The 16,061-nt window shown below is 37.1% G+C and overlaps 2 protein-coding genes across 2 annotated transcripts; both read right to left on the reverse strand.

The window, feature by feature from the left end:
• Positions 1–114: 114 nt before the first annotated feature.
• thsd1 (thrombospondin, type I, domain containing 1) lies at positions 115–7,673 on the reverse strand. The gene is made up of 8 exons (XM_015049013.1): positions 7,344–7,673; positions 5,888–6,004; positions 4,883–5,277; positions 4,133–4,769; positions 3,205–3,366; positions 2,208–2,622; positions 1,589–2,108; positions 115–1,480 (listed from the first exon to the last, which is right to left on the reverse strand). Exons 2-8 carry the CDS (start codon positions 5,937–5,939, stop codon positions 830–832), a joined length of 2,832 nt encoding a protein of 943 aa, XP_014904499.1. The 5' UTR covers positions 5,940–6,004; positions 7,344–7,673; the 3' UTR covers positions 115–829.
• Positions 7,674–9,645: 1,972 nt separating this feature from the next.
• On the reverse strand, positions 9,646–16,061 carry vps36 (vacuolar protein sorting 36 homolog). The gene is made up of 14 exons (XM_015049014.1): positions 15,879–16,061; positions 15,567–15,635; positions 15,145–15,215; positions 14,699–14,813; positions 14,491–14,580; positions 14,014–14,100; positions 13,680–13,712; positions 12,027–12,104; positions 11,716–11,850; positions 11,544–11,609; positions 11,356–11,420; positions 10,444–10,528; positions 10,257–10,333; positions 9,646–10,135 (listed from the first exon to the last, which is right to left on the reverse strand). Exons 1-14 carry the CDS (start codon positions 15,972–15,974, stop codon positions 10,054–10,056), a joined length of 1,149 nt encoding a protein of 382 aa, XP_014904500.1. The 5' UTR covers positions 15,975–16,061; the 3' UTR covers positions 9,646–10,053.

The following is a 16,061-nucleotide window of genomic DNA, read 5'->3' on the forward strand; positions in this document are numbered from 1 at the left end:
TGTCTAAAAAAAAAAAAAAAAAAGGAATTAAAAAAAAAAAAAAAAAAAAAAATATATATATATATATATATATATATATATATATATATATATTCTTTGTATTTTAATTACTGCCTTTGCTTCAACTTCAAATTATAGCTAAAATCAACAGAACATATTTTATATATTTTTTTCCAGTGAGCATTTCTGAGACTGTAAAATTGCCAGATTTTTAAATAAACAGTATTTTAGCTTCATTGTTTCACCAGTGTTCCTATTTAAAGTGCCTTGCAAAAGAATTCATGCCCCTTAACTTTTTTCACACTTTATGTTAAAACCCCATACTTCATGTATTTCAATGTGATTTTATGTGATGACGACACAAATTATAGCATACTTAGGAAACGGAAAAAAAGGATATGTGGTTTTCAAAATTGTATGAATTTGAAAATGTATGCGTCTTCAGTCCTCTTAACCCCAATCAAAGACACTGTGTTAGTTGTTGAACACAATTGCAGTTTAATACTGCATATGTACTACTACACAAATTAGAATACCAAATTCCTGCCTGAAAAACAGAAACCACCCCAATTGTTACTATAATAAGCACTGAGACTTCCCAGCATTGCTGAAACTGTAGATTTAGAGTTGATATAAACCATTTTTTTAATGCATCTTGAAATCTATCACCAATCTAGCTGGTGTTTAACCTTGCAGAAGGGTGAATGTGCTCATTATACCATGGAAATATTAAAAATAATGCATTAAAAATGTTAAAGAGTTAGTTGTTCTATTTGTTCTTTCAGCATATAAAAATTGTTAACATAATACTGTAATAATAACTGACTTTCTACTGCTTCTCCTGTACAAAAACTGGGGTTAGATCCAAGTCCAGCATCCTTTGTTCCGCCTCACTTAGCCTATAGGGGGAGCCACCGCTGCTGCTCTGGTCTCTAGACATTGGCAGAGAGTTGCACCAATCTTTCCTTCGATCAGATGATGAAACGTTGAAGCTGGAGCTGCGCTGGCGTCCCTTGGCTCCAGAGCAGGACTGAGCCTCTTTCAGTTTCCGGGCCAGAATGTTCCTTTGGATAGGTGATGGGCCACGGCGGTTCCAGTTCTGCTCAGCCCGCTCAGCTCGGTCTACACCCAGCTGATTCACCTCATGAGACCAAGGATGTGTAAAGGATGGACCGCCAATCCCTGAGACCAACTCTCCACCTCTGCCTTCAGGGTCTGCAAGCCTCTTTCTTTCCGCTCTGCCACTGAAGTCTTTAGCATGTTTCTCAGATATTGAAATACTATTAGTGTTTGTTCCAGTGTGCTTGACTTGACTGTTATGTGTCGTCCCCATCCAAACCTTCCTCTGCTCATTACTCTGGGGTTTGGTAGCACTCCAGTCTGAGACTCTGTGTTCTGGGATGGGGTAAGACGGGTGAGGCTGTCTCTCCCATCTTCCTTTGGTCCAAGAACTTCCTTCTGGAAGCGTCCGCGATCCCACCTGAGAAGGACAACGTGGAATCACATCTTTATTGATCTTGAGTCAATATATTGAGTATATAAACTGGATAAAAATTGAGGTAAAAAGTAATAAAGTTGGGTGGATGACCTGGGTCATGCTCCTTTCTCTAAACTGCGTGGACTGAGCTGAAGAAGTCGAAAGGAGTTTGGTGTCACTAAAACTGGAGGTCCGTCTGAAGTTTGGATTCTTGTGGAAACTATTTGCCGATGCTTCATCTCCTTCTCTCCTAAGACCGGGCATTTTGCTCCTCTCTACCATCTCCACCCAGTCAGCTGTGCGGTCATGCCATTTAGAGCTCCTCCCAGAGACAGGAGGAGGACCCAAAACTATCTCGACCCTTGGACTCAGTCTGTCTGATGTGACCCCCAATGTCCCAGATAAGGGAGTCGATGTACAAAAATGGCTGTGGTTGACATTGTCCTGCAAACCCAAGGGAAGGGCAGAACAAGCAAACTCAGTAGGTGAAGGAATTGGTGAGGTTGTGGGTGAGGCGCAGGTCTCTACCACAGTATCATGGACAGGACTTGAAGAGACATGGTACAGCTGTGTGGCCTCTTTTAACCCTTGCTTCTTCATCTCTTTCAGCTGTTGCTGAGCCAAACGATAGCTACAAAGAATATGGTGTCTTGTTTATTAAAGCTAGATGGGACAAACATAATTAGACACTGATAAAAAAAATATTGATAGAAAAAATATGTAAACATACCCAAATATCGGTGGTAGCACCTTCTGACCTGTGGGAGATATTCTTTCTGGATCCTGTGAAAGTGATTTCACCAGTGCCTGTGGTGAGAGAGGCTGCGCTCCGAGTGAGGGTCTCTCTTTTTGGGGAACGACTGCCCCCGATGGGCAATGACTGTCAGACAGGCTGGGCCTTTGGAGGCTATGGCCACAGATGGAGGCCTCATCTGAAAGTTTGCGCCCACCAGGGGAATGAATGGAGCCTCTGTGGACTGAGCTACACTGAGGGGTTTGACAAAGCTTTCTCCACACAGTCACCACAACTGTTGCCATGATCACTGCCAAGCAGAGGGAAATACCCAACACCACAATCATGTTTCCACCCAGCGGGGATGCTCCCTCAGGTACAGAGGGAAGAGATGGAGATGGAGAAGACAACACTAAGGAGTAAAAGGAAAATAACATTATATTTAAATTAGTTACAAGGATATAATTTAATCACTAATGACACTGCACTAGGTATTAAATTCAGCTCTATAACCACTCTGGACTCCAGGACAGTGGTTACCAAAGTTGGGATCAACTTTGGTAACCATAAAAATGTTTTTTATATAATTGTTACAGTAGTAAAAAATAAGAAAGAAAAAAAAAGATAAAAATATGTTTACTTCTTGCCCCCTTCTTTTCCACAAGATTCTATGCTCATTTACTCAAGTCATTGCATTTCACGTTTTTGTGAAAAGTATTTTCATGAATTATTAAGATAATTATTTAAAAAATGTGTAAACCTTACGGGCAATATAATTTAATTTTGTATTATAGCTAAGAAACCTTATTTTATTTTGGTCTATTTTCCATTTGATTCCAGTTTTGGTAACTCTAATAAAATATAGGAGATGTAACCTTAATGTAGCTAAAATAGCTCCAGGCAATTTTCTGCCAATAGGATATTACAGAAAACATGGAAACCACTGCTTTAGAGAACAAATATTTGTGTAAAAAATGGATTTAATAGCACTTACTGTCACAGTCTTCCAGGGAACATAGAGATTGTTCCTTCATCATGCCAATGCACTGCGTGCCTCGCACACCAGAGGGCAGCAAACACTCTCGAACTCTTTCCCTCACTGCCTCTCCACAAGTCGCACTGCAAACACTCCATGGGTGCCAGGGTCCCCAAGATTCTGCAACGCAAAATTAAATACACATATAGTGTAAATATAATATTACACCCTTTAACCTCCTCTGCCTTCTGTCATGTTGCAAACACAATCCCTAATGTATGTTATTTGGATTTTATGTGCTCAACCAAAACAAATTAAGTCAATATTTTTTCAAAACCACTTTTCCCTCTAAATCTAACTATATCTGTCTCTATCAGATTTAGCCATCATAAGATTAATTTGCATATTTTTTAAAATGTATCTTATATTCAGTCAAACTGGATGGAAAGCATCTATGTTTAAAGCTTGTCACAGATTCAGAATCAAATCTAGTTCTGGACCACATTTGATTCTAGTCCAGGCAAAAAAAAAAAAAAAAAAAAAAAAAAAGTTTTCATCTAAACTCTTTTTATTGCAGTTTTGGCTGCACCTTTCCTCTCATGGCTCAAGAGGAAAGGTGAACCTCTGCTCTGTGTTGAGCCATAGAAAGCTCTAGCAGGTCTTCTTCCTTGATTACCCTGTATCTAGGTCCCATTAACTCTAACCAGTTTCCCAGTCCATGCTGGAGAAAAATCTCCACACAGTATACTGCATCATAATACACTTTCAGCTCATTCACATTTATATTTAAGGTGATTACAAAGTTTTAGAATGGTAGCTCAGTTTTTTGTGTGTTTTATGAGCTGAGCTAAATTTTTGCTAAAAGTATATTTGCCTTCCACTGACACTGTGGAAATGTGGTTATTTATATTTCATATGGCAACAAAACTTATCAGCTAAATCTCACCTGCTCTTCTGTAAACCACCAGACATGTCTGTGCTGGACTAGGGGATTGACTGAAGTTGAAAACAAAGCGGAAGCAATACTTATTTCTTCCTGGGTAAAAAACAGAGCAGTTGAATTCAGTCTCATTCTCCCCTTGTGTGAGCCAATTAGATGCAAGCACAGAAGAAGATTGTTCCTCTGGTCTAAACTCCATCGACAGGGAAGTTAAGTCACCCCCGCTTGCGAGGCCTGCATTATATAGCAGTATTTTTCCATTGACATGAGTGCAAGGTGGGGATATCATCTTAACAGTCATTGTGCCCATACAACCATTTTTATAAGCATTGGCGTTTTCCACCACTAGTTTGTAGGAGAAAATACGGGACAGATAGAGAGGAACAGGGCTCTTCACTTCTTGTACTGTGTGAGGGGATCGCAGAGCCACTCTTAAGAAGTCCCTCTCAGTGAACGGGAAAGCACAGGGCAGCTCAACACTCTGCGAACGAAGCGGCTTGAACGGTTTCCGTGTTTGAGCTCGAACTTTGTCAATGGTACTTCGTCCGATCTGGTTGTACTCCATATAACTCACTTCTAAGAAGAGGGCAGAGTCAGTGCCTCTGGAGCAAGCCTGAAAGTGTTCATTAGTGGATAACACAACCTGTGAATAACCAACAAAAGAGAGGTATGCAAATTATTTTTTTTTTCTGATTGTACAACAGTAAATAGGCAAAAAAAAAATAGCTTGATAAATTAAATTTCAGTTTGTTTTACCTGAAAATATTCAGAGTGGTTTCCTGCTTTCTCCACAGAAATGTGAAAAGTGGGCCACTGCACTTGCAGTTCAGAGCTCCACCAGGAGGCTGAGCTTTCTGTGCTGCTGACATCTGTTCTGTTAGCATGAAAAACAGTGGTGATGCTTGTCTGCCTCAGCAGGAACCGGAAAGTTCCTGCGTACAGGAAGCAGGAACAATCAAACTCCTCCCTGCCAACCAGTTGGTTGCTGGGGAGGATCCGTGAAAGAACTGAAGTATTGGTTTCCATGTTGACTAGAGAGAGGCTCATGTTGGTGATGGTGTTGTTATTTGATTTTGCGCTAAAGTCCACAAATACACTCCCATTGCTAAGGGCCACATGGAAAGAGGGCCAAATACTGAGCCCTGCAAAAGCTGAAAAAGAGAAAAAGAGCAAAGAAAAAGATATTTAGAATCAGTAGGAGCATCATTCTGAAGTTTGATTACACTGCTAGAGGTACTTGCACATTGATGGTGATTGCTTACAAAGAGCAATTAATAAGGGAAAAGTTGGATTATGCCATTAACTTTTACATCTACAAATACATGCAAATAGCAAACCTATATCCAATCAATCCAAGCTAGCAAATGTTAGAAAGTTTCATAAAAAATAAATAAACAGAACTCTATAATTTTTGTAGCCTTTTGTGGGCATCTACATTTTTAAGATAGACATTACATCCCTTTTTTGATTATTTAATGACTGTATGTCCCACATTGTTTCTCTAACCACATTCTCACATAGTAACTTTCAACAAAATAAAGACGGAACAGGCAGAAGCTGCCTCTTCATTCAAGTTATCATCAGAAACTTTTTTGTTAAGCTCAACTTTTTCTTTTTATCTTATTGAATGATAGACTTAGTGGACTGAATACTTGTACTATGGTATTTAGAAGCTTTGTATCCTTTGTATTTTATACAAAAAACCCCACTGCATTTTCAAACACACACTGTAATCAAGATGAAAGTCTTTGCGACACTCACCATATCCTATGAGCACAAGAAGGAAGGGCAGCAGCGAGACAGCCTGTGGCATTCCGATGTCTGTTTCTCTTCTTACTTCCACACCACATGACCGTCTCACTCAACCATCGTTCACATCTATAAATCACAGATCAAAAATGTAATTGCTACAAAAAAACCCAAAAAAAAAAAAAAAAAAAAAAAAAAAAAAAACAGAACCATTCACAAAGACTCCAATCTCAAATGGGCAAAGACATTGAACAGGGGTTTTCTTTCTACTGAGCTATGGAAAACAGGAAACTCATAGTATGAAACAACAAACACCAGTTTTCTGGGTTTTTAGGTTGGTCCTCCTCTTCCTATTAAGCACACAATGGGAATAAGGTGTTGTCGCCACAACCTAGCTTACGTTCCTTTGGAGGGCTTTGTTCGAACCTAAGAGCAAAGTTCTATTTATGGGTGACTGCACATATTTTTGATTGGTGTTCTCTATTGCTTTAATAAAGTAGTTTATCTCAGGCACAGGTAGTGATTTTAAGCCCCAGTCAAAAATAAAGGTCACATATAGTAGGAAGCACAGATTGAGAGGAAAGAAACTGATATTGTCATCTCCATATTTATCAATATTATTGCCATCACATGATTTTCCAATATGGTGCAGCCCTAAATTATGGTATTATAGAACACATAATTTTGTATGGTAATAGAAGAAAGAAAAAATAATGTTTTAGCAGAATTCAATGGAGCACATTAACCGTGTAACGAACTATGTGGAACTTTATAAAAAATACTGAATCTATACTTTTGCTAATCTTTGAGATATCCAAGATTTTTATCTCCACAAAAATTTAGGATTAGGATTAAAAATATCTTAAATGCCATATAAACTCATAGCACTAAGGCAACTGTACAGTTAGTTCAGATTCCTTTACTGATATCCTTAGGTACACTTTTTAATCAATTAAAATAACAGAGTCTGTTAAGAACAGACAATGGATAGTAAACTCTCAGGCAAAAATACTACCAAAAAAATTTAACAGATAAACACATACAAAATACAAATAAAAGTATAAAACAACAGCTGCACAATATGTGCACTTTTACTGTGACTACACGTGCAACTAACTAACTTGAGTAAAACAAACAAAAGCACTGACTAAAAGTTATGAAAGAGGATTAAGTCCAATACTACAATATTAAAGTTTTTTTTTTTTTTTCAAAACGCGAGTAGTTTTTCTTATGGAGACAGAATAAAAGGTTATAAAATGTACAACATTAATAAAAAGAAATTAGCCGACACACATTGAATTCCAGGAGCTTTTCTAGTCAGACTGCCATTAAACCAAACAACATGCAGCCTTAGGTCTTTTAAACACACGACTATCGCTTATTTATAAATGTAAGTCATACTATTACGCGTGAGCTCTAGTAAACTTAGTACGTAGTGCTCGAATATAGGAAATAATGTTGTACTTACGTATCTTGTTTGTGAAAGCCTACACATTATTTTTGTTCCAATTTCTTACGTACAGCAGGAACTGCGGTAAAATAATGTTCTTCTCCAGCCTGATAAAACGTTTCACCGACATCCAGCGGTACCAAAGCCCGAGAGCGTCTGAGTTGAAGAGCGCGTGCCATCTGCCCGTAGTCACTCGACAGTTAGCAGACCGCATTCATTTGATCTTCTCCCGGATTTTATTTCCATTAAAAATAAAACGAATTACTGACCTTACCTTCAGTCCAACCATACTTGAAATGTTATGTTAATAACCGAAACTACTGGATAATGAGGCTATAGTGCCACAATACAATTTACTTAAAGTATTATAGGATAAGTATAAGTGCTATGAAATTAAAAATAAATAAATGGACAAATGTATTCACATGAAAGTTTATAAATAATGACAGACATTTCTCAAAATTTGAACACATTATGTAGCTATTTCATCATCCAACAATTTCATGGTTTAATCAGTACACAAAATAGTTTAAACTACTGTGGCTAATCAGATACTAATCTTACCTTCAGTCCAAACATCTGTAATCATACCAGTAACAGCCCTGACAGTTATCTATTAAATTATCTTTATGGGCTAAAGGTGTTGTTTGGTATGTCACCAGAGAAATAGAGAAATTGATCAAGTAAAATGGCAAAACTTTGCTAGAGAAAGCATAATTTCTGAATCTATTCACCAAATATACTAAAAATACTTCAAACGACGTCACAAAGATGTAGAAGAATGCATCTAGCGGACTAACTAAAAAACTTGTCCCCCTGCTTATCAAATATGTCACTTATTTGACCAAATATACAATGCTTTCAAAGAAAATCATGCATTTATTTATTTATTTATTTATTTGTTTATTTATTTTTTCACAAAAGTGAATCAACAACTTGAGAAATGTAAACTGGATGAAACATTGATTTAAAACTTCATGACAAAATTGAGCCCTGGAGATGAAAAAAATCCCAATATATCTGAATGTATCTAGAGTCAGTGGGTTATTAAAATTTCCCCTTAGCCTAACCTTCACACTCCACAACATGCACAGAATCCATTGATTTGAAAGTTGTTCTCATCATTTTGCCTTCCTCTAAAATAAAACTAGAATAGCTCACTATTCCACAGAAAAACAGGAAATCCCGTGTTCAAGAAAACAATGGACAATACTAAAAATTATTCAAAGCATGTGTAGCACATAAGTGGTTAAAATAACAAAACATTTCAATAAGAGTCTTATTCTGTCAGATTCTGCATATGCATTTTGGCAAATAATAAATAGTAAGAAAATAACCAAGGTATATCACTGTACCTTTATTATATACTGCTCAAAAAATAAAGGGAACACTCAAATAACACATCCTAGATCTGAATGAATGAAATATTCTCATTGAATACTTTGTTCTGTACAAAGTTGAATGTGCTGACAACAAAATCACACAAAAATCATCAATGGAAATCAAATTTATTAATTAATGGAGGCCTGGAATTTGGAGCCACACACAAAATTAAAGTGAAATGTTCCCTTTATTTTTTTGAGCAGTATATTTGTCATATCATTTCTATCAGTCCACCTTGCACTGATAAAGTAGAACAAGCAATATCTTAAAATGTAAACACATTTGTATTGACCTACTTGCCTCAAGCCAGATTTCCTGAATGAATTGAGCTCAACTATTATCAATAAGTGAACCACATGGCAAGCTAATCTAATCAGTCTCACCGACCTTCATTTTTCCTTCAGTGAGACAAGGAAAAAAAAAAATAACAGGAAGCTTCTCTGGGGATGAAACAGTTCACTGATCAGCTCAGTTCACAACGGGGACAAAGAGTGATCTGACTCTGAGTTTCAAACGCTCCACACAGATCAAAGCTAAAAAGATATGGCCATTGACTGGTGCATATTGCTAAATGCTCATCTCTTACAAATTTATTAGTTTCTCTATGGTAAGTTGATGTAGGACATATTGTAAAATGGCAGCTTCCAATGCTAGATAATAAAATGCTTTGATTTATATTTAGTCACAAGTCTGTTTAGTTCGACGGTGGTCATTTGGAATTGACCCGTTTTCTAGGAAATGAGCCAAATTGGAAGGAAATTTTGTAGCGGCTTTATTAAATTTTGGCCTGTAATGAAAATGATGGAGCAGAACTGACTTTTTCTGATAGACAAGGCCGAAAGACAAAATATCAAAGACGAAGTCAAGTAACATGGTTCGCTGAAATGCTACGCATCCAGACATGCATGAGAATTGCACAACAAACAGGACAACAGCAAAAGTTTCCAACCATTTATTATAAAAAATGTGTGGCTTACTTTGGGACAATGGATCCAGATACTAGAGGCTGCAAGAGTTTCATAACAGTGTGCTAGCTTCAAATAAGCCTGCAGGTAAATTACAAAGACAAGAAAGTGGAAAACAATACATCAAATAAACAGAAAGCATTAACTGCATTCTGTAAAATAATGTAGAATCGTTTCCTTATTCCTATTTAGAGGTAATTTAGAAAAACGATAATTAAGACAATAACTTTGCCTCACAGAATAGGTATTCTAAAAGACAAAAAAAGAACAGAACAGCAACGAAGAGGACCCACAACGAAGAGGAAGTGTCATCACCAGACAGAGTTCATCATGTATAGTTTTTATGTTCATCCTATATTCTTAGCATTTATTTAAACAGATCAAAAACTGTTTGGGTAAAATCTTAAACCCTCAACAGAGTCATCCCTACATAGGTGGCCCATCTTCTCAGCAAGCAGCAACCTGAGAATAAAAGCAAACAGAACACATATAAAGAAGAGCAAATGTGCAAAATTGAGCAAAAAAAAAGACTATCAACTGTCAAACATAAGACACAGATGATGACTATTTTATGTTAGCTTACCGCTCCTTAGACAGAAGAACAGAAAGACCCAAGAGCTTTGCAAACTCCTCTGCTGTCAGGGAACCTTTTTCTGTCACCTGCAATTAAATCACAAATCATAAAGACAAATAATAAGGGTAAATGCCTCAAATATTTAGGAGATAGTGGAACAAGCTAGGGTATGATGTTTGTGAAGGATGAAACTCACATTGTCCAAAGCTGAGGCTATCATCTCCTCTTCACTGTGAGACTGCAGCTGGACCACCATCACACCGCTGTCAAACACACGCAGCCTACACACAAGACAAGACACCAAAGCAAAACAAAACAAAACAAAAAGTGAAGCAAGGAAATCGGTCAGGGATTGAGAGTAAAACTAAAACAAACACAGACAACAATATATAAAAAAATATATACACATAAAATATGCAAGAAAGGCACAGTTTATTAAATCAGTGCAACAGGATGTGGGAAAACGTGAATCATCTTATAACTAGTTGAAAAGAAGTGATTGATCAGGACTGATACACAGAATTTAGGCATCTGACCTAAAGGTATAAAACATGGCAATAACTGAAACAAGACCAACAAAAAGAAGTTAATGAGACACAGATATCCTCTGGTTTTATTTCAGGACATCAGATTAAAAGGGGCTTTAAACATATGGATTCCACACTCCAACTTAAGAAGATAACAATTTTGACACCCATGTTTTATCTTCCTTAACTTCACCAAATAAAATCCCAGTAATATGCATAGAGGTTTGTTGTTGCAGCACAACATTTTTTAAAAAGGTCCACAATTACTTTATTGAAATACAAAGCTTAGGTTCACAAGGACCAGTTAACCAAAACCAATATGGGAAAACTTAGCTTTTGTTATTTCAAACAAAAAAAAAAGAAAAAAAGAAAGGACAAAAAAAACAAAACAAACCATACACACAGGAAGTAACAGGAAATGACAGCTGCGGAAGCCTGGACAGACGTTCTCACAACAGGAAGCCAGGCAGGAAGAGCCTGGTCAGCTTCGTCTATGCTAAACACTTAACCTTCTCAGCATCTAAAGGAATGTAACGCACACAGATAATTTAAACAATGCAATACAAACAAGTCAAACTCACCTCAAGGGTAGTTTCAAGGACTCAAACATTTTGCAGGCGTTTAGCAAATCTTCAGGAGATAAAAGCTGGGGGAAAAAGGAAAGAAAAAAACCCCATAAGCATAGATGTTTGTCTGGGGTGTAACTGTACAAATTACCAACTTATGTCACATGAAACATCAGCTGACACGATCAACGTGTGAGCATCACCTCCATCCCCCTGGCACGGTTGACGAGACAATACACCTCTGTGAGAGCCATCATACCGCCACGCTCCTGAGATGGCAGCATAGAGAGAGCATGAAATTTATGCAAGAGTTGCAAGAATAAAACCTGAATTTGTTTTATTCTTGTGTAGATAGCAAACAGCTGAGACACCTACCTCCAGAGGAGCCTGCAGCATATCTCCCAGTTGCTTAGCCAGCTGCATATGATAATGAGTACCAGATCCGTGTGTTTCCCTGGTAACAGGGTTAGCAATGCCCATGCTCAAGAGGTAAGACTTAAAGCGAATTGTCTATGGAAAGAAACATAACTGTAGATTCAAAAAATGTTGCTAATCTTTGAGCATCAATGAGTTAATACCAAGCAATATGGTATCCGATTCATACTTTAGTAAATTTGAAGAACGAAGGGAAAAACTTTAATTTTTAAAAGTATCACTATATCTCATGTTGTTGCTGGTATTCTTACCTCATCTTCTGTAATGTCTCCCTGTTTGTCTTTGATCTTGCTTGCAATAGATCTGGATAACTCCACCATCTCTTTGGCCTGCCAGTTAGAGGGTCATTTAGAATATCACACTGGAGGTTGATACTGATCAAGAATATGTGGTCTTTTCACTTGTGACTGAACATATGCACATCAAAAGTATTCCTACCCCTTTAACCTCTTCAAAATGTGTCATCTAACCAAAAATTTATTTTATTGGGACATAACAGGATTGCAACCAACAGAAAGGAGTGTTTACCTGTATAGAGAAAGAAAAATGATAAATGCTAATATGCATACACATGCATTTAGCCCCCTATAATCTAATACCCCTTAGCAACAACTGCTTTCAGAGGTGATCTAATTAGTATAATATGCTGGACATGTCAGGGTTGTGGAGCTAAAAAAGAAGGCTTTGGAAAGGAGTCTTATGAAGCCCCTTTTCCAGTTTGCTACAAGCTACATAGGGAACATAACAAACATGTGGAAGAAGGTACTGTGGTCAGATAATATCTTAAGGCAGAGGTTCCCAAACTGTGGGGCGCGCCCCCTAGGGGGGGCGCCGTGTCATTGCAGGGGGGCGCGGGAAAAACAAAACATGAACACTGTATGCGCTGGGTTTTTACCTTAGAATGGCCAACTCTCTGTTATTCCTGTCAATTTGATGCAGTAGAGGCTGCCACACTTCCCATATCTATGTCCTCTGTCACTTTTATCAGCAGTTAAAACTGTTTAATCCGTCGTTAACATGTCGTAACCTGTTTTTCCGAGCCGCCTTTAAACGCAACATGAGCGCTATGACGCTAGCACTGGGTTTCCACCTGTGAAGGAGACCTGCTGCTGCTGTGCGGAGCTATGTAGGTTTGTGTTAGAATCATGGCAGCAAACCAGCAAAACGCAAAGAACTTTTCACAGTTTTTCCCTCCAAACTAACCGACTGAGTTGAGTAAAGCTGTTGGATGCAGGTAATGTTAGTTAAAGATGACTAGCTAATATCAATACAGAACCTTAAGCTTAACAAGTACCTTGAGGGCTACCGATGTTGGTGTCTATTTTCAGCTACGTACATTCATTTTGCCCCCAAAAAAGTCGATACCCCCCCCGCCCCCCCAAGACAGCCATTTGTAATCCATAGGGGGGGCGCAGAAAATGTTTGGAAACCACTGGGGAGGCGCAGAAGAAAAAGTTTGGGAACCACTGTCTTAAGGCAAGATTACATCCTGGGAAAAACTGACAATATATGTAACTCTGAACACATCATTCACATGGTGAAATATGGTAATAGTATGGTAAATTTAGCTAAATAGCCCAACTATTTTACAGAAATAAAAAGTCCCCTAAAAATAATCACTCAATCTCTAAATGTGCAAAACTGATAAAGACATACCCAAAACAGACTTGCTCCTGCCATTGCCTCAAAAAATGGTTCTACAAACTATTTACTCAGGATGGTTGAAATCAAATGCATGGAACATTTTCATTTGAAAAAATTGTCACAGTTGTTTTTGTCCAATAAAATTCAAATAAAATACATTGACAGTTGTGAAATTGAAGGGGTATGATTACTTTTGCAATGTACTTGCAGATAATTTCCATTATATATTTGCAGGAAAACACAATAAAAGCTTCCTTTACCTTCACCATAAGCTTACTGAGGTCCTCAAAGGCCTAAACACAAATATGAAAAGTTATTGAAGCTTCAGATGTTCAGAAGATTTAATAGTAAAACATAAATATTTTACAGAACACTCTATCCATGACTACAAGACAGTTAAAAATGCAACTTTCATGTTAGCTTTTAAATTGCTATTCCTCCATATCATTGCCTTTAGTAGCTTTTATATTTTATCTGATATCTGGATTTCATTTCTTCCTTCTGAGATATTTCCACGAATCAGCTGAAAATACAGGATCTCAATACGGTCATTCCTTTGCTTTTTTTTTTTTCGTTTTTGTTTCCAGAGATTACCTCAGAAATGTTCTTGTCCGTTTCTTTCCTCTTCTCCTCTATCTTCCTTTCAATGCCAACAATTCCCACTGCGCGTGTCCTTCCTGTCTACATGACCACAAAGGGAAAGAAAAACGCACGCAGTTAAACAGTAAATTCAACAGCTGATAACTATAATCCAAGAACAAAGAAACATAACAGCAGAGAAATTCTGGATATTAAAGTTAAATATCCAGTATTTAACTTTACTGGATAATGACTAATCTAACTATGTTTTTTTTTTAAAAACTATGTTTAATTAGCTCAACTAACAGAAAAAATGTAAAAAAGGTAAAAAAGACTGCCACCCAGTGGATAACAATTAAAGTGGTCACAAATATCTGATTGAATCTTTAAAGTCCTAATTTTGAAGCAGGATGATCCTCTACCTCTTATCTTGCAGTCTGGAACAGGGTTGTGATTAAGATAAATTGACAAGGATGTTGTTCAGATTCTAACCTGAGGCCCAGTTCCTGTTGAGATGGGTTGTGAAACTGGCGTATTCTCCCACCTTTTCTGGGTAATCTCTTCTGTCAGTCTCCTGTAAAACTGCAATTGAATGGTACGGCATCAGTTCCAGCCAGGTAATCATAAATAGAAAATCAATAAGAGAGTGCAAAGATTAAAAAAAGAAAGAGCTCTGAAAACTGTGTGCATGTGGGAATACCTCAATCTGCCCATGTTCTTTAAAAGACAGCTTGATGAAAGAGTACTTGCTGTTCTGGTATGGACCAGGCTCCTTGTTGGCAGGTGATGGATGCAGGTGGATTACTATTTTTGCACTTTAAGGCAAAAATAAAACAGTTAATCATAGCTTTTAAAAAAAAAAAAAAAGATTTAAGTTGCGTGACACTACTAAAACAGGAATTATTACTTATGATTAGTGATCATCTTTGTATCACTATCATTAATCTTTTTTTTGTTTTTTTTGCTTTTTTTTTTCATAATGATATTGCCCCCACCAATCCTGAAGAGTCTCTCAGTCATTAAAATAGGGTTAGGAATAAGGCCAAATGCATTATTATACCGTACTGTACAACTACACTTTTGACAATGGGAATGGTTGTTACAGCAAGGTAATTGAAACTAGCTAACTATCCAAGTTCTGTGTACCTCTTTCCTATTCCTGCAGCCTGCTCTTCAAAGAAAATAATCTGAGACAGGGGCATGGCCATGCAGCAGTCCTGTCAAATGGAAAGGAATTCACAAGTCATAATTAGACAGATCATAGAAAAGTACTTTTAACTGTAATCACCATAAATGTTAAAGCAAGATCAAAAACTAGCAATATGAATAAATTATTTAGGGTGAATGCTGACCAAAGTTTTGGTTTCATGTTGTAAGTTACATGGCAACAATCATAAGTTGCTGTTTATAATAAAATGTGTCTATCATAAGTAATAACACTATAACTACACATCTCATATCCGCAAACAATGCTGCATGTGTAAACTCTTATTTTATGGCTCATCTTTGAGTCAAAGATCAATTTAACATGAGAATGAATAACATTTGCTTTATTAAAATTTCCTTACGTGATTCTTTCCGTCCCTCCAGATCAACCGATGTGTACTCAACAAGGCGACTCCAACATCCAATTTTGCCTGGTAGTAACACAGGAAGTAATTTTTCATTATGGCAATAATTTTAACATGTTTTGAGTATAGTTTTAAAGACGTTTTTTTCAATACTTGCATTGAAAAATGCAAGTATTGCATTTTTCAATGAACATATTCATTCAACATATTCATATGACTCACTATAATCTAATTACCGAATTTCTTACTTAATTTTTCGCTTCTGTTTTGATAGCAATAAAAAACTGCTAATAAATAATAAAACTTTACCTTATCATCACCATCATACAGTCTGACACCTCTCTGCTGTATCACTAAAGTTTCGTTTATTTCTAAGAGCCCATTTGACCACGAAAACCGGTCCATTTTTTTCTCTTCTAAGAAGGAAAAGACCAAAAACAATATATTGTTCCGTTGCAAACACCCGTTCTGTATTTACTTCCTGTAAGCTGT

This window comes from Poecilia latipinna, unplaced genomic scaffold, assembly GCF_001443285.1.
Source record: "Poecilia latipinna isolate Pla-1442-1.1 unplaced genomic scaffold, P_latipinna-1.0 Scaffold918, whole genome shotgun sequence".
Lineage (NCBI taxonomy): Eukaryota > Metazoa > Chordata > Actinopteri > Cyprinodontiformes > Poeciliidae > Poecilia > Poecilia latipinna.